Raw genomic sequence first — 23,251 nt, 5'->3', positions numbered from 1 at the left:
GCGGTTTCCGATGAGGGGCAATGTGGGGAATTGCAGGTTCCTGAAGTATTCAGCAGATCCGCTCTTCCCCAGCCCTTATCACAGACAGAACACTACATGCTTTAGAATGCACCAGTATTATTTTAGCCCCTAAAATATCAGATACATCAATTATTTCAATTGCCAGCATAATTTTCTTCCCTAACTATAAATAATAATAATAAATAAGCATACCAATAAAAGAACGAATAGGCTTACACTGCACAAACAATTCATTATGGCATAATGGAAAGCATTCATTCCAATACCATGGTGATTGGGTGCTTTATAATTAAATTATCCAGACAGATAGGAGTATTTGCATATTTTGTCACATTGACACTGCTACAGCCATTTTTAAAGCAATCTTAATCCCAAACATCTGTGCCTTCACCTCGCTCTCTACTCGAGGCAACCAGCTTCTAACCCAATTCAACATTTCCTGCTGATCAGTTTTTGACAACTCTGTATTTCTGCCCATTTACCTGCTGTCTTTATTTGGAAGGTGACTCTGTCTTTAAAAGCAGGACAGAAACACCCATCTCATCTGCAAGGAGCTGGCCTCTGATGTCCCTTTGTGCCTTCCAAGGAGTGGAGACTTTCTACTTGCCCAGAGAAAACTGCACCTTCCATCTCTCTGTGCCTCCTTTGGGCTGCTCTTGAAACGCTGCATGTCCGACAGATGTCTTACAAGTAGAAAGCACAGCAGGATGGATTCTCCACAACGCCCACAGCTTCTTCCACCAAGCTCCTGCACTTCATGTCCCGCCAGCTCTGTGCAGGAAATGCTCTTATTCCACCTTCCCTGTTACAGAAGTGCACGGCTATTTGGTTCTTGTTTGTTTGTTTTCGTTTTGAATATTTTTGGTTGCTTTTTGTGCTTTTTTGGTGGTGGTGGTGGCAATCGTTTTTTGTTCTTTCATTATTTGCTGGGAAAGCAGCAAAATATCCAACAAAACCTGAAGCCATCTTTAAACTTGTACTTTGATTTCAATTGCAGTGAGCTAATCAGCAGTGCTTACAGCACAGTGTAAAACATGTCTGTTTTATGATCTCAACACTCACGGAATATTTTATATAATTATTTAAACCCTTTTTTTGTTTTCAATAAAATAAGATGTTCTAGGAAAGGTTTTAGAAGAACACTGCATTCTTCCACTGCTGCTTTTTCACCCCCAAAATGTCAGTTCTCATTCCTCTTTTAAAAAAATATCTCTATCCAAGAACTCTTCTGAGACTCCAGTCCATTTGCTGCCCAGATATATCTGATTGTGGGTTGTTTTTTTTAAATCTAGGGATGTTGGTATACTTATAGAAAAGAGAATAAATGCAGTGGTCCTGCATGCCTGCTGAGCCGGGGCTCCAGCCCAAATCTGCTGAAGAAAATGCAAAGTTTCTCTGTTGCAGAATGAAGAAGCCTTGGATCAAACCCTCACTCAGTTAGCTGGTTTTGCTGGTTTGATTGGGAAGTGGTGTTGCAGTGTTGCTGTGCTTATTTCAGAAAAAGCGACGTGTTTATTTCTGTTTTTCTTTAAACTGGAGATTTGTTGTGATTTAAAGAAGGAAAATTCAGTTCCTAAAATGAGAGCTTCCAGGCTGTTCCAGTCTGCAGTAGGTTTGCAAGGCTGAATTACAAATTCTGGAAATAGGATGTCATAGTTAAAAAATGCACGGTGAGCCTTTATGTATAGTTTTGAATGAGATCCTATGTGATATTTCAGCTGATGACATTGTGATGGAAGATGAACCACAGATGTGGCTGAAGGTAGCTGCAGCCCGGGCTGTGCAGACCATCGCGCTGCTTTACGTTCTCGTTACTCAGCCACAAAAGATTCTTTTTTTTGCAGTTTGATGGGATTTCAAACTCAAATGCCTTTTTTTTTTTTTTTTTTTTTTTTTGCAGCCAAAAGGTGAATCTTTTCGCTGAAGATTGGAAGGCAAGGTGCTCTGGAAATGCTGCCTGCTGTTACTGCAAGCATAAATTATTTGCAATATCAGAATTCCATCCCAGGAAGAGGAAATGCATCCTCCCCCACCACCGCTCCAAGATGGGTCGCCAGAGCTGTGTGCAGAGAACTGCTGGAAAAGGGGAAAACAGATTTTACCCCAGTGCTGCTGTCCTACCCCTCTGCAGGCAAACAGCAAGCTGTACAGCACTATGAGGAGTAATTGTGGAAACAAAAGCAAACCCAGCAGAAACCAACACCACAAAGCTATAAACAAATCGGTATTTATCTCAATGTGAAACATTGAGGCAGGAAACGGTTCCTTACAGGGACCATGAAGATGCAAAGAAAAAAATATAAAGTCACAAAATGAGATACAACTAGAAAGGAATATAATAAGAAGAAAGTGTTTGATAAGTGCCTTCTGTATGTAGAAAAAAGGCCTAGGAAAGATTACATCTGTCACTCAGCAAAGAGAGAAAGCTTTTGACAGATCACCCTAAGAAAGCCTTTTTTACTTTCATCTTCTCTACAGGAATCAGCTGTGATCAGATTGCAAAAATAATCAAGACCAGTGTCAGAGGAGTGAGAGCTCTGACTGCAGTAGGGAGAGTTTCAAGAGCACTTGGAAAGCACACAGTGAAGGTCATGCCATTACATTCACCTTACAGCAACTTCAGAGATGCCAGTGCCCATCCCTGAGCGCTGTGGCACATCAGTGGTTGCTGGAGAACTCAAACCTGTGCAAACAGTGCCTGTCTGAGATGGGAGGGCAGGAACTGCCTCATCTGATCGTCTGTTCATGCAGAAATATCCGAACAAAGCACACCTAGGATGAGGTTCTTGGAGATGGACTATGGCCGCCATGCATTTATTCAGGTTACATTACGTCAAAACTTATTCCATGACAACATGACAGACCGTGCAGATAGAAAAGTCATCTATCCTGACTTCCATAAGCTTCTGCCACTGTCTCATCTAACAGACTAACAAGTGAGCTGAGGGACACCTTCAGGTGTCATTACTGCAGGGGCTGGGAGAGGCCACAAAGCCATCCTCCAAAACCACACCTAAATGAAGTACCGCCTACACTGTCAGCAAAGAATAATGTCTGGAGGGGATTCTGGGCCCAGCAATACTCAGTATCTTTATAATTGTTCTTCTAAGAAGGTGGAACGGAGAATATTTTGCATGATATCTGCAGATGGTACCTCGCTAGGGGGAATGGCAACAGCCTTTGAAGACAGCATTGTAATACAGAATGATCCTGACAAATTGCAGAAATAGTCTGAAAAAATAGGATGCAATTCAAGATGAATCAGTGCAAAGTTGTCACTGATGCATAATCAGCTGTTCAAATATAGGATGGGGACAACTGATTACAAAGCAGTTCTGCAAGAAAGCATCTGGGGTTACAGTGAATCAGAAGCAGTACATGAGTCAACAGTGTCATGCTGTTGCAAAAAGGGCATATGTCAAACTGGGATGTATAAACAGGAGTGTCATATGTTAGACATGTGAAGCAATCCCACTTGGTGCTGGGAAGATTTCAAACACAATAAAGCATCCAGGTTTTGGTGCTGCACTCCAAAACATATGCTGTCCAGCCACAGAACAATGAAAGCAGTGCTAGGACCAGAAGCCATGACCTACACAGAATGAACGAAGAAATCAGGGTTACCGGTGAGTAGATGCAGTAAGTTGTCAAATACACTAAAAATTGCTGCAAAGCGGAAGGAAATAAACTGTCCTCTATTTCATTTCTGAGCATCAAAAGAAAAAGAAAAAAAAAAAAGGAACAAAGGAACAAATATATTTCCAAAATACATTCATCAGTAGGAGAGATTTCAAACGGTAAGGGCATGAGAACAGACTGCCCAGAAGGATGGTTGGATGTGCACTGTGGAGGTGTACGTTCCTCAAGAGGGAATGGAGCACAGCCAATCCCAGCACCGGGCAGAGGCCTGCACAGGAAAATGACCACAGCACTCCGAGCCCTGCGAGGAAGCGCCAGCCTGCCTGTCAAGGTTGGCTCTCTGAACATCCTTGCAAAACCACACTTTATCTATCTATCTATCTATCTATCTATCTATCTATCTATCTATCTATCTATCTAAGGGGAGCAGTTTTCAAGAAGAAGGAAGTAAATATTGAAGTTGTCAATGATTGTTTTTTGGCAGAACTTGCCAGAATTACCCACTTTCATTTATTTATTTATCATTATTTATTTCAAGCAGTAAGAGTGGAGGAGGCCGTAAGGTCCAGGTGAATGCCATTCAAGGTGACTGCTGTACCTACATATCAATGAATTCCACGTTTAATTACCAGCATTGCAGCCACAGAAGGACAGGCAACACAGGGTAAGGTGAGAGACTTGAGGTGAACAGCTGAGGTCTCTGTGACCGCTCACGATGGGAGCACTGAAATCAAATACACACATCACATTTGACCCTCTATTGCAAATGGAAATGCCTGCACACTTGCCTGCAATGCACACCAAATCACATGTGCTATTTTGAAAAATCAGACCAGAAACACCCCAGAGCCATAGCGATGCAGATTACACACTGTCCCAGATCACACTCCTGTTCCATGTAACCTGCACCTAACCAACACATTGGAAATAGTCTGAAAACACACCTAGCTGATTGCACAGCACTAAAGGTGGGGGGAGAGAACTTCATCCCGATCCCGGCGGGGAGTTCAGCTCATGCCCTGAAGCATGAGATTTGATTACTCCTTTTCGAACATGCATAACTGCCATTGCTATCACTGGTCATAACATTTTGTCAGGAAAGGGAAATATTATTCTGCAATGTAATAAAAATAGATAAAATTCAATACAGCTTCAGAATCATTTGCTACATTTCCAAAGTAAACATTAAGCACCCATCGGGATTATTCCATTGGATAAGCCAAGGAAGCCTCCAGTGCTATCAGTTCATTTTATTATCCCTAATTTTCAAGAGTGCAAAAATGCTTTCAGTAAATATTATGGGTTCTTCCTGTGCTAAAAGAGATGCTAAATGACCTTCACCAACGTAGTTATAAATAAGAGGAAGAGGGAGTGCACAATTGCTGTACAGTCTCAGCTCTATTCAAAGCTATCGGCGGGTTCTGACCAGTGGATAAAAATGGACACCAGATTCTGCTGGCTTTTTTTCCCCCTTCTTCATAATCCCATCCCAGTTCCCTCTTGAAAGGCATTCTGTTCTGTCAGCCATAATGGCATCTGCTGGTGGAGACAGGAAGCCATAAATCTGTAGGGTTCCTCTCAACCAAGCCTTGTTAATGCTCCCATTTATCACCGAGGATAGGGTGCCATCTCACTAGTGCTCTGCTAGAAGTCCATCTTCTCAATTTCCCCTTCCCAAAGGAGTAACCATTTAAAACAGTGACTTTCTCATCTTGCATGTTGAGAATGAAAACGCCACTGATACAAATACCATGCCCAGCGTGGAGCATTTGGATTCCAGCCATGGCTGGGAGAACAATAGCTGCTCCTTGCCGATCCCAGGCTGCACTGGAGCCCGGCGCTGCTCCATCTGGGTGGAGGCTGTCCTCCCTGTGCAAAGGAGCAGACCCAGGTGGAGAGGTTCACATCAGAAATATACTCGATCCCCCCCAGCCCACAGTGCCAGCAGCATCCCAACACAGCGCACGGACAATAAAACCTCGCCATTTTACAACGGCTTTTCATATACAACTCCTCACATTAATATACAATTCCTCACAGTTATCTACTAATATTCAAACTATCCCAACCAGAGGTGCGGCACTGCTCCGTGCAACCAGAGGGGAGAGGAAGGGACAAAAAATGTAACCCCCACTGGAAGTACCTTCATTCTTCTGACCTGGGTACCGAGACACAGACATCGAATCACCGAATCACAAACCTGGGTGGATGAAACGCAAGAATAAAATCCTGGTTGGTCACTGTGCTCCAGGCCCAGCACCACGCTGACACCGGGCTCTGCCACCTCTCGTCCCCACAGCACCACTGCCCCAATGCTGCGGGCGCTGGGCCCTGCTGAGCTCCGTGGCTGAGCGGGCAGCACAGAACCCCAGGTGCACACCGGTGGGATTTCACACGCACTGCACGGGGTGTGAGGGGACCAAGCAGTGCTGAGTGCTTCGAGCAGAGCTGCTCGCTTCTCAGTGAGTTATGCTCGGCAGAAGTGGAAAAATGAGTATTTTATGGTAGCGTTATCCTATTTTATCTTTCAAACTAAGCATCTGCTTGCACCAATAAATACTTTTAGATTGCTTATAAAAATTGCTAGTGTTCGGTTGGGGAAGGCTATGAAATAATTTAAGTGAAATCAGCTGGGTGGATGCTTTCATACACGCAGCCTCCCATCAGACTGCCGAACTGAAAGGTCACTGCGGGGTCTTCCATGGAAGCCCACTGCCCAGCTGGGCTGCGGGGTGCACGGCGTGATGCAGGGCTGGGCCTGGTGCACCGGTTTGAGCGGGATGCAAATGGCTCCCACTCATCCCAACAGCATCATTAGGAACGTACAGATGGCAAAACAGCAGCAAAAGCACCAAGGAACTGAGTTCTGTTACAAACTCTGGGGCTGGGCTGTGGAACACTGCAAAATCCACTCTGAAAAAAAATCCTGTACCAATGAGAACGGAGCGCACAGAACCGAATCCCGCTCTTTTCAAACCTCGAGGTGCCGCCGGCGGCCGTGGAAACAGCCGTGCACAGAAGGACGGGGCAGCGATCCCCAGGTGGCCGCGGGGCCCCACCTGCCCTGTGCCCGCCGGGCGCCCCGCGGGTGAGGGCGGGGGGCGGGACGGCGCACGGCGCGGAGACGTACCTCCCCGGACGGGTGCGGGGGGCCTTGGGACGGCAGATGTGACACCGCGCGCCCACCCCGCGCTCGGCCGCGATGCCGCGGGCTGTTCGGTGCGGACGGGCCCCGAGGGGGGTTCGGGAGCGACCTGAACTTCACCGAAGTTTGCACCGAGCGCGGGACGGCCGCGAGGGAGCACGAGGACGGGACCGCGGCCGCGCGCCGGGACGGAGCCCGGGGGCCGCCCCACAGCGCCCTCCCCAGGAGGCTCCGCGCGGGGCCGTGGGGCAGCGCGTGGTACCGGGGCTCGCGCGTGGGGCGAGGGGGCGCGCGCTCGTGGGAGGGGGGCGCGCGCGTGAGGGGGGGGGGGCGTCGGCGCCGCGCGCCCCAGGTGCTGTGAGCCCGGCGGCGGCGCGCGCTGTCTCTTTAATAAACTGCACGGAGTAAATTTCCTCCTGTCATCAGGGCGCGGAGGAGGAGTTTGTTAATGTGCAGTTTGCTCAGCGGATCGATGTTTGCTGGCATCGCCTCGCCCTGCCTGTATGTGTGTGTGTGTGTGTGCGTGTGTGCGAGAGTGTGTGTGTGTGCGCGCGTGTGTGTGCGAACAGCAGATTTCCTTCCCTCCGAAGCCTCCCTGTCCTCTCCCATATCACTCACTGCCTGGCATCTGACAGCACCGAACCTGCAGCGCTCCGCGCGCACGCACACACCGCGCACCGCCGGGCAGCGCTCCGCCATCCGCGCGGCGCGGAGGAGGAGGAGGAGAGGGAGGAGAGGGAGGAAGCAGCCCGGCAGCCCCGCAGCGTTCCCAGAGCCGCCTTTCTGATATATACATATCTATTTTGTTATTTATTTATTCTCGCTCTCTGGTACTGTGGGCGCCTTTCATTTGCTCCTGAGCTTGGATGTTTGAATCAAAGCAAAGCAAGTGTTGCAACAGTTAAAAAAAAAAAAAAAAAAAGCCAACCAAAAAAAAAAAAAAAAAAAAAAAAGAGAGAGAAAGAGAGAGAGAGAGAGAAACGTAGATCTCTGAAATAAAATAAAGGCAAACAGGTTCCTGTGAGCGCAGCCAGGGGGGCCGGGGCTGAGGGTGCCGGGGCCGCGGCTGAGGCGCACGAACACGGCTCCGGAGCGGCTCAGGGCTCCCGGATCTGGGGACAGAAGTGAGATTGGAGAAAGTAGAGCGATGCCAAGGAGGAAACAGCAAGCACCCAAACGGGCTGCAGGTAAGGAGAAGCCATCCCCTCACACAGCGCTGTCTCTCCGCTCCTTCCGATCCTTCCCCCCATCTTTATTATTACTGAGGGTCACCCTCGCCTTCCCGGGCCGGAGCCGTATTTATTTCTCGCCCTCCCCCTCCCTGTGCCCGGAGCTCCCCGTGCCGCTCCGTGCCCGCCGCCTGCGGCCCTCCCCGCGGCTCTCCGGCCCCGACCCCTTCCCGCCGCCCCGCGCCCGCCCCGGCCAAACTTCCCCCCAACTTTCCTCCGCTCTCTCCCCTTCTCCCCCGGCCCCTCTCCCCGCCCGGGCGCAGCCGCCTCTTTGCTTCCCGCTTCAGGCTTTATTCCATCATCATTATTATGAATTTTTATTATTATTTTTTGGTCACTCCTTTTCACCGCGGTGGTTTTGTTTCCCAAACGTGTGTGGCGAAGCGGGTCGGGGCGCGGAGCCCTCCCGGCGCGGGGCTGTGGCAGCGCTGCCCGAGCGCTGCGTGTGCCTGAAATAGTGCAGGGGCTGCGCCGCTGAACCCGGCGGGGAAGTTCAGCCTTTGATCAGCGGTGGTGAAAATTGCAACAGGAAATAAAGCGGAGCGTTGTGACTGCTAGAAGACGAGCCGCATTTTCCAATCAAATTCTTCTTTTGTTTTGTATCTGAGTTTGTGCGTTTGCACGCGCCAAGTGCTTTTGCGACGGTTCTCTTTTATTAGTATCGATTAATTTATTTATCGTAGGGGAGGAAATAGTTTGCAACTTTGGACGCGTTCTGCTTTGCCATTCGTAGGATGTTCTTTTTCTTTTGGGGGCCGAGGGAAAGAGGCAGATGAGTGGGCCCGTGCAGTCAGTCTTTCCAAAGAGTTCTCTTCCAGGCTGCTTAATTGCTTTTTATTTTGTTTAATAGTCTGATGGGGTTTTGTTTCTGGGAAGCGCAATATGGAAGTTCATTTTTCTTCTGCCAGACCCACCCACTGAAAAATCAGCTTTCCAGTTGATTGCCAGCTTTGATTTGACATTTGATTGATCACCTGTCATCTTGCTGCCTTTGATCTATTCATTCTTGATATATATCAATAAATCACTCACCATGGTAACCCAAGTGCCAATGACGTAAGGCTTGCCCTCTAGATTCTCTTAGCCAGACACGCACAATTATTATCTTGTTTGGCTTTTAATGGAGGCAGGTTTCCCCCCCCCTTTTTTTTCTGTGTGTCCTTTGTCAGATTCGTTCTCTAAAGAAAACTAATATTCCAGGTTTGTACTTTCCAAATGGTCTATTATTTTTTTTACCCCTTTCTGAACATTTTCTTGTTGTCATATTATCCATGGGACAAAATGCATGGGCAACTTTAGTGGCACGCTCGAATAAACTTTGCAAAGTAGTGCTTGGGATACGTTCAGAGGCAAATGCTCTTTTTGAGAAACTGGGAGGTGCATAACTTTTATGAACTTACATGTTTTGCCTTATTCATATGGGCGTAGGACAATGGCACGCAGGGAGAGCCTTCTGGGACATGAGCAGTGATGCACCTACGCAGGCTGCCAGCGTGATGGCTGGCAAGCAGCGATCCCTTCCAATGTAAATGATACTCAAGCTCAGCACGGATATGTATTTATATATATACACTCAGAAGAACTCTCTGACGAGTTGCTATTATTGTTTTATTCACAAAGAGGTTATATCTGAATAAGGCATTAACGTGTTCAACTTGCAGGATAAATAGCTATTTTTTCATGGATGCTGATCATCACAGTGACAGTGCTAGGATTGCTCCTTTTTTCTTTCTGTCAGGACTATGAGGCTTCATTTTATTTTATTTGCAAAGTAGAATTTTCGCTTGCGACGTGTGTAGTATCTTCCTGTAGCAGGAGCATCCTGTTCTTTTTTAGAAACATAGGCTGCAGAATAAGTAAATTCTTGTGAGCAAAGCTCATCCTGTTATTTCCCAGGATTTCCCCACTGAGGATACAGTAAGAAATATTTCTACCCAGAGCATTACAGTGTTTTGCCAGCCGTAGTGAGGAGGTAGAAATCTGAATGGCCACAATAGCGTCTCTCCGTCTTTATTCCCATTATGAAGCCTGCCTTGGTCTTCCACAGTGCATGGCTGTGATTCTGTTTGTCCTCAGAGCAGTGTTGTTTCAGGTGAGCAAAGCGCTGCAAAAGCAGTCCGGTTTCATTCAGCATAACTGATTTGAAGTCGGTTTGTACATTTGCAATAGCTCTCCTGCTTTGAAGTTGTATTTGTGTGTTTGTGGGGGGCAGGGGGCTTTCAAAGAGCAGACATGCCTCTTGTTTGTAGTTCTTAAAACTGACTTTCATTTTCGGGATAGCACTGAGGTTCTCTTTTGCAGAGTGCAAAATACCTCAAAGTGACAGTAGACAGACTGTGCAGTAAGAAACGAATCGCTCATCAAGGCTGATAGCAAATCTCTTTATTCCTTTTATTTAAAGGAGTTAATACATTATATATTACTTAATTTTCACTGTATTTATTTTTACTTGTACAAGTTCAAAGGTATCAGTTGCACTGCATTTTGTCTTGATGGCAGCAGAGGTATTGAAGAGAAGTTTGCAACTTTTGGCTCCCTTAGATAGTTCACCTCCAACGGAAGAAAAATGATAAGCCTTATGATTCTGGACATGCCTGCTTTTGTCATTGCTGAAAATTAAATACTATGCACAACTGTAAATAATTACTACCATGCACTGACTTTGAAAGCAGGTTTCTAGTTTGATTAATGAATAATGTAAAGGTTAGAGAGAACCAGCGAGTGAATCAGAAGTGAAGTCCTGCTGCTAGATGAAAATCTATCTAGAGAAATATACATGGCAATTTTGTCCTGTTCTATTATTAATTTTAAGCCTTGTATTCCTAAGAAATATGTTACAGAGCATTGCAATGAAACAAGGTAGCGTAATTGGATAAACGGGGCACTATTTATGTTTGACGATGGGGATTTTTGATCTCAAATTATACTTTTAAAGATACTTCATTGCACAGCAATGCCAGAGTTACGTTGAATGCATTTTGATCTTTCCAGGGCCGAATCAGCTCTGAGTCGTCACTCTTCTAATCGTCGTATCCATTTCAATAATTCTTAAAGCAGGTTTTTGGAGCTCATTATGCCAGTGTCTGTGTTAGTATCATACTTCTGTTTACAATAAGGACCCGTTTGTGCTGTCGCCTTCCTCCAAACGAATCACAGGGGCTGTGCAGGCTGCGGGCCGAATTCTTCTCCCGCTCAGGTACAAAGCAGAAATAGCTTTGCTCGCATCAGTGCGGCTGCGATGAGCACCGTCTGCCCCTGTGAGTGAGAGGAGACCCAGGCCTGGAAAGTGCTTCGTCCTTCCGCACCACGCAGCCACCTCTGGGGTAGAACTCTTGTAACGATTCCATAACAAATGGTAATATATTAACAGAAGGGTGGAAAAAAGGTGGGAGCAAAGCAAAATTGCTATTCAGATTTTATTCCTAGGGGTATGAAATAGCTTTCAAACACAATTTCACTGGATTAAACTCTCCTTTCCCCTGCAGCTTGTTTAAATGTGCATATTTTATTTTGTGATCATGAATTGCTAGTTTGCTTTTTTAAAGCCTGAAAGACGAATCCGGACCGAACGCCTTTTCCGAATGCAATTTCGTCTTCCTTCTTTTCTTTCTCTCCCAGCTCCAATAGGCTATCTAAGAACCAAAGCCCTTGAAAAGTACAGCAGGAATAGATATCAGCCACGTTTATTTTGTTTATTGGTGCAGTAGAATAAGGCAGCCTTGTTTTGGAGAAGTCCCCAGATGGTGGCAAACAGAAGATGGGTAGCAGTCAGTACATTGGAGCTGCAGTCTGCACTTTAGTAGTAAAGGTTATTTAAAACAAAAACGTATTTAGAAAGTGAAATTCTGCTTCTTTAGAGAGCAGAGTAGATGGCCAGCTAGGTCTGCCGTGTGCATTTCTGTGATGAAAGGAAGCAGTATGTACATGTATTAATAACCGAGAGCGTTGCGGCTTTTCAGGCATTATTTGTATCCTTTATTATACGGGAATAGAAATAGTTTCCAGGCAAGCAGCGCTGAATGAAACTGTAGAAATGGCAGGAGTGCTTTGTTGAAGCGTCCTCCAGAAAAGCAAGTTCACATCCAAACCACCTAAATAGCTCATGCCTCAGAACCTTTTGGTTACTGTGCACATCGCGATGCTGACAGATGACAAAACAGCCAAGGTGTTCACAAACAAGAGGAGGCTTTAAATCCTGGTTAATTACATACGTACCAAAATAGGTACTTTTGCAACTAAAGAGCCACTGAAATTAGTCGCCATCTGCATTGAAATCTGGACTCGGGCTACTAAGCCCAAAGCCACCGTGTGATTCTTTCCCATGTCAGGACTCAGGCCCGGATGGGACAATTTGCAGTCGCGTTCAATTCAGCTGTTTCCTTACTTGAATCTCGCGTCTCAAAGCACAGTATATTATCACTATATGAAGACTGGGACTGACCAAGATTTTCCATCAGCAAATGACATAATCCTACAGCACTTTTACAAATATGCTCACTGTCAGAAATTCTTTTCAGTGAACGCTCTCCCTCCTCTGTGCTCTCTAATTGAAAAGCCCGTTTTCTTCAGACTGCGGGATTTTGCTATTTCTTCCCAGAGTTTTCTCCCCTGCTTTTCGCTCCCCTTAGCAGCACCCACCTGCAGTAACTGTTTCCCCTAGGCGAGGTCCCTGGAGCTCCTGCACAGCACAGTGCTGGGGTGAGCCGTTCTCCGGTCCTTTCCCTCCACGTCCCGATGAGGACATCACTCCCAGAGAGCAGCTCCAGACTCATGGGGGGGGGAAAAAAAAGAAGCTGTCAGTTGCTGTGGCTGCAGTTCCCAACTTAGCAGCAGCAGAGGGAATGGAACTGTACTCTATCAATTACACTTGGAACCAGAGGCTAAACACTTATTGTGTTAAGCTATTGTGCAGATCTTAAGAGCTCAAATATAAAAAAAATACCATGTCAGCTCATGGAGGGGAGAATAAGGCCTGGTTCGTCTACTGGGTGACGTATTATTAGCAAATGCAAAGTAAAATGATTCAAATTCTATTTAATGCCTCTTGGGTTGAGACATGTGCGTGCCATATTATGCCTTAAAAAAAGAATATCCTACTGACTTTACAGCTAAAATAACCCTTTGTTTTTCGCTCTTCTCTGCAAAATGAAAATATTTGTGAAGTTGTACCTCCAAAGCGTGCTCATGCAAGCAGAGAGACATTTTCATCTGTCTCCGAATCTGATATAGGAGTCAATTGGAAACACATTACACTCTTAGCTGAAGTCTCACATTTCATTCGTGCAAGAGCAGTGGTTTTTCATTACCTATTTAATTACAATAATTTACATGAGAGTGGGTCCAGTTCTGCATCTCTTACTCAGCACTTTGCTTCAATGGGTAACTGTTTTGTGTAAAGACTGTCTCTGTCAGACTGGGCTGTTAAGCTATGCAATTAATTTAAGTATTTTTCTAGCAGCATTTTGCATCCGAAGAGGGACCAGATTCTACTACCCAGCTTTAAAGCATAACCCGCCTTTAAAATCTGGGGAAGAGTTCTGGCTGTAACTTGTGTTACGGAGGGTTGCACGCTGCTCTTTTCTAGTGCCTGTGCGACTGACATGTTTTACTTGCTTGGCTAACTTCACTTCTCAAACACATTTCCACTCTCTGTGTTAATTATTGAACAGTTTTTTTGGTACCAGTAGATGATACAGTCCTTGAAAGGCACCTTTTTCTAGTGTGCTGCGTTACACTGTGCCCATGAGCAGCAGCTCACAGGTAGATGCGCAAAAAGGGTTCTGCGAATTGGGAGGTATAAAAGTTCCGTGTAGTTTTAGACATCAAAATCAGTTCTTCCTCATTAAGGTGACCTCTCACTTGAGGCTGCTGGATCTTGGCGCCGAGTCATTTTTGCCATATTATAATAACAGCTTTTGCAACACCGAAATGCCTTGACAGTGAATAGTGTATTTTGTAAGGTTTCAAGGAGAAACGCATCACAGAAGCATGCTGTTTCCCATTAGATTTACACATCTCTCTTTAACTGCCGGCTTTTCATTCGTTACCTTGTGAGGTTTTTCAGGCAAAAAGTGGAAAAACTGGTCTTATGATCTAAGTGTTGCATTAAGTGTTTCATTTAGGAAAATGAAGAGAATCTTTGTTTCCCAAAAAGAACTGTTTTTTCCCTTTGCCCTAGGAAAAATGAACTCATAACAATAGTTACAAAATGACAGGATTAAATTGTGAAAAATCCATATTTCATAAGGCGCAGCACCGGATTGTTCCAGTTACTGGTAAAATGCTACACCTAAGTGGAACCTAAACGTATAGGAAATAGATCCCTGCCCTGCAAAAAGGAGAGGTACATGCCTGTCTGGGAGAGGAATGTTCTTACTGATACAAGCTGGACAGTGCAGTGGTTTAGAGCAGGCTTTGAGTATTCCAGCAGTATCTTAAAGCGTTACAATTCCTATGATGTTGGGAGTTGTGTCCACTGGAAGTCCTTTGTTAGTGAGTGTTTTCTTTAAACCGCAGCTCCTGCAGTCCCGTGATTATCCAAGTGCCAAATACATATTCTAAAAGAAAAATTTATTTTAAACCCTTTGCTATGGAGAACTAGGGAGACTGAAAGCACGCAGCCTAAAGCTTCTTATGCCAGAAGAGGAATACCATGATTCTCACAGCGACTCTTTTTAGCATCTCGTAGTTTTCAGCCAGTCTCATGATTTCTGAAGGTGTGATTCGTGAGTTTTGAATAAACAAGGCTGGTAATATCGCATTTGTCTGATCCTCAGGATGAACTGTGCAGTATGTGCATGTGTATATAATTTTATATGTATGCACACATGATACTGGTAAACAAAATACATAACATCATGATGGAGTGGAGTTATGTGAAGAGTGACTCTGAATTTGTTGCTGTAAACAAAGCAGTTTGGGCTTCAGAAGATCAAACCATTGGTGCTTGAGGAGTCATTTTCACATGAGGTTTCACAGAGATTGTTTTTAGTGGCAATTAAATGTAGGAAGTTAATAGCCAGTAACTGTTCTTTAAAGCCTAAACCCTTGCAAGACCTACGAGAAATGCACAGCCTGGCTTTTTTTTCAGATATAATCAGACTCAACTTTATTGAAAAAAAAAAATTACAACTAGCAACATTAATGCTGTATTTTTATTGTATTAATGCAAATGAGATGCTGACTTCTTTCTTTCATCTCCACAGCTTGTATCTATTATAGCTCTATCTTATTCCTTTCTTTGTCTTTTTTCCTCTGGTTCTGTAAACTGTATTGTCTAATGATACCGAGGCTCATTAAAGTTACTCACTATGCTGAAGAGACCATGGGAAGAAGCATCCTCAGCTCTTGGTGGCAATAGAAAAACAAAGCTACTGAGTACTTGGGGAAAACCGATCCAGATCAACATCCCCACTCCCATTTTGGGAAGCCATTAAAATGGATTGGTCAAATTAGAAGCAAAATCTTGTGTATCGTGGAAAGAGCAGGTCATTTTTAGTATACATCCCAACCTGACAAAGATAAAAGCAATAAAGTTTTAAGGAGCTCTCTCGCTCTTCCTGCATACCTCTCAAAAGGCTCATCTAATTGAAAAGCCTCTTGTATTTGTTTTTATTTATGTAGAAGAGAAGAGGGCCAATTTTGTGCAAGGCCTGATATTCTGCAGTGTGGTCGGAACTCTTTCTGGTTGCTTTTTAATCTCTTTGTTCATATAAAATTAAGACCCGCTTATCTTAAACTGTAGTAAATCTTATTCAGTATTGCTTTCATAAGTTAAAAAATGCTGTTGAATATTCCCAAAGCAACTTTGCTGAAGTTATATTTGGTCTGTTACGTGCAGAATTTCTATAGAAAAAAGCACAGCACACAATTCTTGTTTTTAATGAAGATAAATAAATTCACTGTAATACCTTGATAGCAATGATTTATATAGGGAAAGAGCAGATCAGGATGAAAATCTGCACTTTGATGCAGCTTGAAATGTCTGGACAACAAACCTATTTCTATTACTGACCCTTCAGTTGGACAGAAGTCCTGTTGTGGTGTTGGGTTTTTTTTTTGTTTGTTTGTTTGTTTGTTTTTCTGTAGGAAGGAAAGATTTTACTCTGAATTTTCCATATATGAACAATTTTGTGGAAGTTGCACTGGAAGTTACCACCTCCATTCATAAGGTCTGTAATTTTCTTTGTACATATAGGAAGAACTCATTTAGTGTCTGAAATGTGAGTGGACAGAAACAAAACCAACCCCAAACCGGATCTCTGTGTGATGTAGTTTTGTACTGAGGAAACAAAATCTTAGTCTAGCTGATATGTTTGTGTACCAAAATTAATTTTTTATGCATTTTTCAGCCATGTCATAACATTTATGAGCACAGTACGAGTTGCATTAAATTAACATGTGAAAGGAGAAAGAAGCTAAGTAGTTATATTGATCATCTGTAGCAGTAAATGTTAAAAAATTAAAAGCTTTCTAGTGCTTTTGATTAGCTGCATGGTTCCTGCTCTTATGTGCTCAGTGATAGGAAGTGGAGTAATATTTCTTCACACCTTTCTTCCAAGGATTCCTTACCAATGCTATGTACTCTGCAGAATGACCCCAGTGGAGAAGAATATCTTGTTCCCATTTCGCAGAAAGGTAAAGCGAAGGCAGGAGGCATTGGTTGATTTGCTCAAGGTCAAACAGCTTTTGGTCCTAATTCCCTACTCTAGCTATTAGATCACATTAATATTGTCAGCGCACTTCCAGCAGAAGGAGACTGAGCTCTGTTAACTTCAGAACGGGAGGATCTTTTCTAGGGGAATCGTTTTAGTCAGCATAATTTAAGTAAGTTTTTAACTTTCCTAAATGGTCCTCAGATGCGCTGTTGGTCAGTGATAAGTTTCAGGACCAGAAAATTTTGTTATGGTTACTTTTCCCCCTTACACTGTTTTATATTTCTTTGTCAGTCTGAGATCCAGCTCTGTATTTCATATATAATGCCTTGCCCTGAGAAATATGAAAAACCTAGTCTAATTATAGTCTAGCAGAACATGCATATTTTCTTCCACACAGACCACCAGAGGTGGTTGGAAATCTCTGGTAATAAACTCTGAGGCTCTAATTTTTGTAAGCCAGCTTCTAACGTTAAGGGTCTAAATCCTTATGTGGGCGTCTGAGGAGGGGCTTGAATTTTCAGAAGCATTTAGCCCTGAGCAGTTCCCATAGACCTTTCCCAGTTCCGTCTCTTGTGTGAACAGGAATTGCTGAGCTTTGATCACGGGCAGCATTGTTTTTTCTAAGTGGAGATGTATGTGTTGCCTATAGAAGAAATATGGTGCATGTAATAGCCTATGGATTCATTAAGGATTGTTTATGTTTATTTTCACACTGTATTACCTTTCAGGAATGGTTGTTTCAGCCATTATATTGACAAGAACCAAGAATAAATCTTAGGTAATAGAGAGCTAATCTGCCATACCTGGGAGACCACCTGCTTCCCCCTCCCACAGAGGCCAGAGCGTTCAGGGCCAAATCACCAGGTAGAGCTTTCTTCCCAGGAGCTGGGGACTTGGGAAGCTCTCCCATGACTCCTTTTCATGTGGAAATTAATGCTTGCCTCTATTTCTAAATAGTAGGTTATTAGAGTTCATATGCAAATTCTGAGGATGGAAATTTGTCTCTCTTTGATAATTGATATAATGAGATATATATATTTTAGTGGTCCAAAGTCCTTGAACTTGAGCCTTGTGTATGTAATTTATGTTTATTTCTTATTCTTATTAACTGTAATTTAGTTGTTGGTGCCTTTCATTGCCTTAGATTGAAGGGAGTGTCTCTATCCCATTGCCCCTCTACAAACAGTGCCCTTTTAGGGTTTCTTATCCTGTATCCTTGCCCAGACATTTCCTAGCCTGTCAAATACTGTCATTTCATTCCTTACAGATCATTCACAGTACGTCTCCTGTTGCACACACAAATAAGGAGCAAATGCAATCAAGATGCATCATCGTTTAGCATAACAAATAAAAGCCGATCTGTGCAGATTTCCCTTAAAGCATCTCTTAATACGTATTGTCAAAATGTCTAAAGATGTCTTTTACTCATAAGCATTTAATTATTTGTGACAATTAAACTAATATTCAGAGCAGGAAAAAACATGAGGGTTTTAAGTATTTTCTCCTGTCAAAAGCTAACAAAACATCACCTGACATTACCAAACTCCTTAAATTTTGTATTTCAAATATATCTCATAACTTGAAAAAGCCCTTAAAAACAATTGCAGGACCCCATTTCACAACCCTGCAATTTATATTGAATTCAAGTAAATTGTATGTCTAAAACTAGACCAAAATTAAATTCATGTCATTAAAACATGTATCACTTACGAGCAGTTGATGATTTAAAAGGAATTGCTATCAATTTTTAAGTCTGCACTGAAATCTAAGGCCAAGGAAACCCTCGGGCTGAATCAGGGACTCAGACCTGGATTTTGTAGGCTTAGCCAATTATTGTGTAACTCGCACATGAGAGAAGCTGCTCATATAACGTAGACCAAGACCTTTTCTGTGATCTGAGTTATGGATTTGTTTGTTTGTTTTTTGTCTGATGATCCCTCTAGCCAGATGGATTGCTCAAACCGTTGAGGCAGAGTGCTACGGATGAGGCAGAACAAGCAGCCAGCGCTGCTGCTCAAGGCTCAGCACCGTCCCCTGCCTGGCAGCCCTTTGACATGGAAAAAGTTCAGCTGTATGATAACAAAAAGGGAAAAATAAGGGAACAGGCTGAAAAGAGCAGAAAACCAATGGAGGTCTTGAGAGCACTGCTGTATGGATGCTGGGAGTGCTGCATAGCCCCGGGCACAGCAATAACATCTATATCATGGACACAACAATACATGTAGTCCAGATTGTTTGGATATTTCTGTTCAAAAGCTTGATTTCTACTGGTTCTAGTGTTTCCAGATCTGAGCTGTTCAGAGTAACATTTTCCATTGCCAAAATCCGTGTTTCCTTTATTAAAATGTTCTTCCTGAAATTTAGGGTAGGATGTTGTTTGGCAGAAATTCAAAAGGCGTATGTCAGGGTTTCATTTCCAAAGCTGCAGGACCACTGCTTTCTGGCAGTGACGTGAACCTTTTTCAGAGGTATCTTCTGCCTTCCCTGAACAAATAAAATCCACCCAAATTTGTCTGACTTACGAAGTCGAAAAGTTGCTGTTGCCAAAGAATTTTTAGAAGGTGACACAGCATTCTCCAAGCATGCCATCTCCACCACGCAAGCTCAGTTCTCGGTTTCCCTTTTTCAATTACATTGCCTTAAAATATGTGTTAGCTGGGTTTAAGTAGGACAATTGCTTTCCCTGCTGTGGGATGGCCATGGGTCTGAGCAGTGAAAGCAGAGGGAGGGAAATGTCTTTGCGCCGAGCATGTCAGCTGGTGCCTGGCTGGGGCCTGGGCTGCTGCTCCTTCTCACAGCCCGTGTTGGTGGTGGGCAGGGAAAGGTAGGCTGTCCCAGCACCAGGGGCACCCTCAGTTGTATGGAAAAAGGCACTTTTTGCACTGCCCGTCTGCTGTTGCAGGGGCTGAGGCGGTCACTGGGCCTGGAGGAGCTGCGCGCTGTAGGTAGGCTGGAACTAAGTGTGGAAAATGCTGGCAGCTACAAAGCTGTTGTACCGAAGCAAGCAGCTCAGAGAAAAATACAAAGAATAACGCCAAGAGTTTCAACCACAGATATCTGTTTAGATAAAAAAAAAAGGGCCTGTTACTTTGAGATCTGCTCTCATGCTGCAGCATGCAATCGCAGTGGGGTGAGCAGCGCCGCTGTGGAGGCAGCCGCCATGTTGCCCAGCGGGCAGTGGGCCCTCACCATGCAGGGTAAGGCTCACCCAGGGCACGGCTCTTCATTTTGTTCGGTTTGTTGCTCCTTGGGAGATTTTTCATGGAGCTGGAATCTTTCCATCTGGAACCCAGTGACAAAAGTTGAACCAGGAGCAGTGAGAGCAGAGCAGGACGTCCTGGGGACACTGTTTTGTGTCACCTCCTACGTTCTGTATGTTAAATAGCTAAAATCCCAAGAATGTTAATCTAGAAAACAGTCACCCTCACATTACTCTTTTGCTGTTTCTGTGAACTTATTAGATATTTTATGATCTTGTGATTTGGGCTAAACAGAGGTAAATCACTTGAAGAAATATTTATGGGGGTTGGGGGAATGTTATGACATTGACATCTGGGTTTCCACTTGTTTGGATTAGGGACATTTTACCTTAATCATTCCCAAACATCTCTGCTAAAATCCCTGCTTTCATTTTTAATCACCTGTGAGGTATAACCAGACAGGTTTTCCATTGCTGTCTGTGTGTTAAGGTGAAGTGCTGAAATTTGTTGGTAGGGCAAGTATACAAAAAGTCTCATTTTTATATTTGTCTTCCATCATTATTTTTGTTTGGAAACATTTCAGTTCAGTGAAAATGCCCTATTTTCAATATATGAAGTATGTGCAGGGGAGCAAAGGGGTGATTACGAGTTTCTCGAAGGAAATAAGCATCTCTTAGCCATCATCCTACAACTGGGAAAGTTCTAATACATGACATCTATATAATTTAACCTAATAATTTTTTTTTTAACAGTGATGTAATGGGGAGAGTGACCTGGACTTTGTAAAAGTTCCCCTACTTACTACAAATTCCCAAGGGCAATGTAACATTCTAGACAGTGTTTTATATGCCCTGATTAAAATGTAACATATTTTTGCATTTCCTGTGCAGTGACCTGTTAGTGCTCATAGACAGAACACTTAAAGAACAGTTACAAGGAGACATTTCCAAATGTGCCTGATATGCAAGAGTTTTTATAACATTCTTATTTCATTTGAAATTGCAGCTACAGCAGGAACCATTCAGACGGTGCATTGATTTAACTTTTTAATCCACTGTTTTGCTACGTCAAGTAAAATAAATGTTTGTTTTTAGCTTCATTTTTTTTGCATCTCTAAAACTCATAACTACTTGCTTTAAGCTTGGGATCCTATAGGGAGCTACATTATCTGAGATTTAAAGCTCACTTTTTGTAGCTGCTTTCGCACAACTCCCCCAAGAAAAAAAAATACAAAAGTACAACTTGAGCAAAAAAGGGCTTTTATATCTCTATCAATTATAGAAACACCAGCTGCAGTAGATTACAAATGTGTTTGGCTGATTGTGATTTTGTGTAGGGAAAACTGTCACAAGGAGCTGGATTCTGTTCTCTCCGACAGCACCGGGATGTCGCACAGCTCCCCGGGTGCAGCCAGCACTTCTGTCAGAGCTGGAGGGGGCAAGAGTGGAATCCGGCTCAGAGGCTGCCAAACTGCACACTGCCAAACCTAGCTTCGAGCTTGCTCGCATGCCCTGGTGCTAGGAAAAAATATGGAGCTGTTGAATATGAGCACAAGTGCTAACCGTGTGTCATCGTGTGCGCGTTCTTCTGAGCGCTGCAGCAAAAGCCATGCCAGTATGTCTGTAACCTGGGCCAGAAATCTCTGGGGAGGATCAGTCCAGTTCTTGTTGTTGTTTATTTTTTATATGCAACACATTTGCTTACTTTTACATTTTTGATGGACAAAGAAGGGGAAAATGTGCCACAGGAGAAAAAATGTTTAACAGGCCTATAAAGGTAGAGGAGTTGGCAATCGTGCAATAAAGGAATATGGTTTCAGGGCAGCAATGCAAGATGGGCAATTTAGCACTTTGATGGTGTTGAGCTCAAGAAAAATCGGTGTATTGAAGTGTGTGCAAGAGGTATCACTCTACTATTATGCTGAGATTAAAGAGTAGCAGTGTAAGGGCTTTCAGTTGGTAGTGTCTTAGTTACTGTTTCACTTAGTGTAGGTACTTTGAACCTTTCTGGAAGTACTTGGTTGGGCCCCGGTTTATTTTAACAAGGAGAAACTGACATCGTGAAGTTCTGAGTGTATTTCACAGTGAAAATGCAGTTTTCTATTTTCATTTAATCCCAGGAATGTTGGCATTTTCCAGGCTGTCAAGCAAATGAGTGCACTGGAGGACAGTTAGATGTGTCTATCTAGTTCATCTATCTAATCTACCTCATTTCTAACGTGCCCATCACCATGGTGTCTAGGCGGAAAGTATCTGCCCTGTTTTTGCTCTTTGTTTTTATTGACTGTGGTAACTTAATTGAGTTGTAAGAGCTTTCAGATCCATCTGCAAAAATAATAACAAAAACATTATCAGAATAATGATTCATTTTTGCACTTATACTCACAATTTCCCCTTCCTCTTATGAGTAGATTTGGTTAGTTGATTGTTGTTGCCTCGTCTAGAAGAGGCTGTATTTTAGAGGTGTTGTATTAAATTGGAATTTTACCTGACTCAGCAATGACTCAAAACTTAATTTGCCTTCTGAAGTGAATTCACTCATATCCTCTGACTTGCTCCTGCTCTCTGCAGAAGCTTACTTTGTGTGCTAAGCCACCCAGTTTAGCAGCTGCATCTGTTCTGTGACCCTTTGCCATATAAAACATAGGTAAAGGTAATAAAAAGTAATAGAAATTATGGCTTCAAAAATTATGTATTCCTTTTGAAGCCCTGGTTTCCATTAAATTTAATTACTTATCTCCCTTCCAATTAGGTAAAAATGCTTTGTAAGACATAAGCAAGCAGTTTTTCGAAAGCAGAGGCTGAGGTCCATAAGGGAGAAAACAACCTGCTATTGCTTATAATATCTGTGCATGGGGTTACCACAGTCTGTGTTTGTGGAGACTGTGTGCTGCAACAGCACGTCATGGTGTCAACAGTGCACGCAATCGGGGTGGTTGGCCATGGAAAGGTTAGCAACGTGCCTGACAGCGGCATCTTCACGGTCATGTGCCACCTTCTGCTTTTGCAGACTGTGGTCTGAGAAGTAATCAGTCTGAAGAAGTCAATAAACTCTTGTGTTGAAGAGGCCAAGTAAACAGCGTGGTGCTCACTGAGGTAAAGAGTTCATTGAAAATGCTGTAAATGTAGCTTTCTGAGCTGTAATTGAATTTGATTTCAACCGTATAGTTACACACAACCCTGTTTCTACTCCTCTCCCACATGTGTTGAAAGTGTCTCTATAAACCTGCCCCTCAAAGCGAATTTCATTGAGAGCCAGACGTTTCATACGTGGCAGTGATTTTTAGTCCCATCTGGACTGGCAGATCGCAGATTCCCAGCCTGTGGCCCCAGCGTGTAACTTGGGTTCATACACGCTCAG

At 43.7% G+C, this 23,251-nt stretch overlaps 1 protein-coding gene and 1 long non-coding RNA gene across 10 annotated transcripts in view; one reads left to right on the top strand and one right to left on the bottom strand.

Annotated features, from left to right (window-relative positions):
- Positions 1–15,153, bottom strand: part of LOC101751795 — a 230,344-nt gene extending 215,191 nt beyond the window's left edge. For 2 of the 3 annotated variants that reach the window (XR_001469592.4, XR_005841355.2), the window contains exon 1: positions 6,791–7,537. This is a non-coding gene — a long non-coding RNA (uncharacterized LOC101751795). Of the gene's footprint in view, positions 1–6,790; positions 7,538–12,672; positions 12,802–13,203 lie in introns of those variants that run through there. The other variant, XR_006931900.1, reaches the window with a different exon arrangement.
- Positions 7,759–23,251, top strand: part of TSHZ2 (teashirt zinc finger homeobox 2) — a 214,054-nt gene continuing 198,561 nt past the window's right edge. For all 7 annotated transcript variants that reach the window (XR_005841354.2, XR_005841353.2, XR_005841352.2 and 4 more), the window contains exon 1: positions 7,759–7,992. Coding sequence is in view for 4 of the 7 variants with exons in the window: in XM_025142326.3 (XP_024998094.1) it covers positions 7,953–7,992 (40 nt within the window). In the remaining 3 variants the exon portion in view is untranslated. The remainder of the gene's footprint in view (positions 7,993–23,251) is intronic.

Source organism: Gallus gallus, chromosome 20 (genome assembly GCF_016699485.2).
Source record: "Gallus gallus isolate bGalGal1 chromosome 20, bGalGal1.mat.broiler.GRCg7b, whole genome shotgun sequence".
Classification (NCBI taxonomy): domain Eukaryota; kingdom Metazoa; phylum Chordata; class Aves; order Galliformes; family Phasianidae; genus Gallus; species Gallus gallus.
This window is presented reverse-complemented; position numbering and strand designations above follow the sequence as displayed.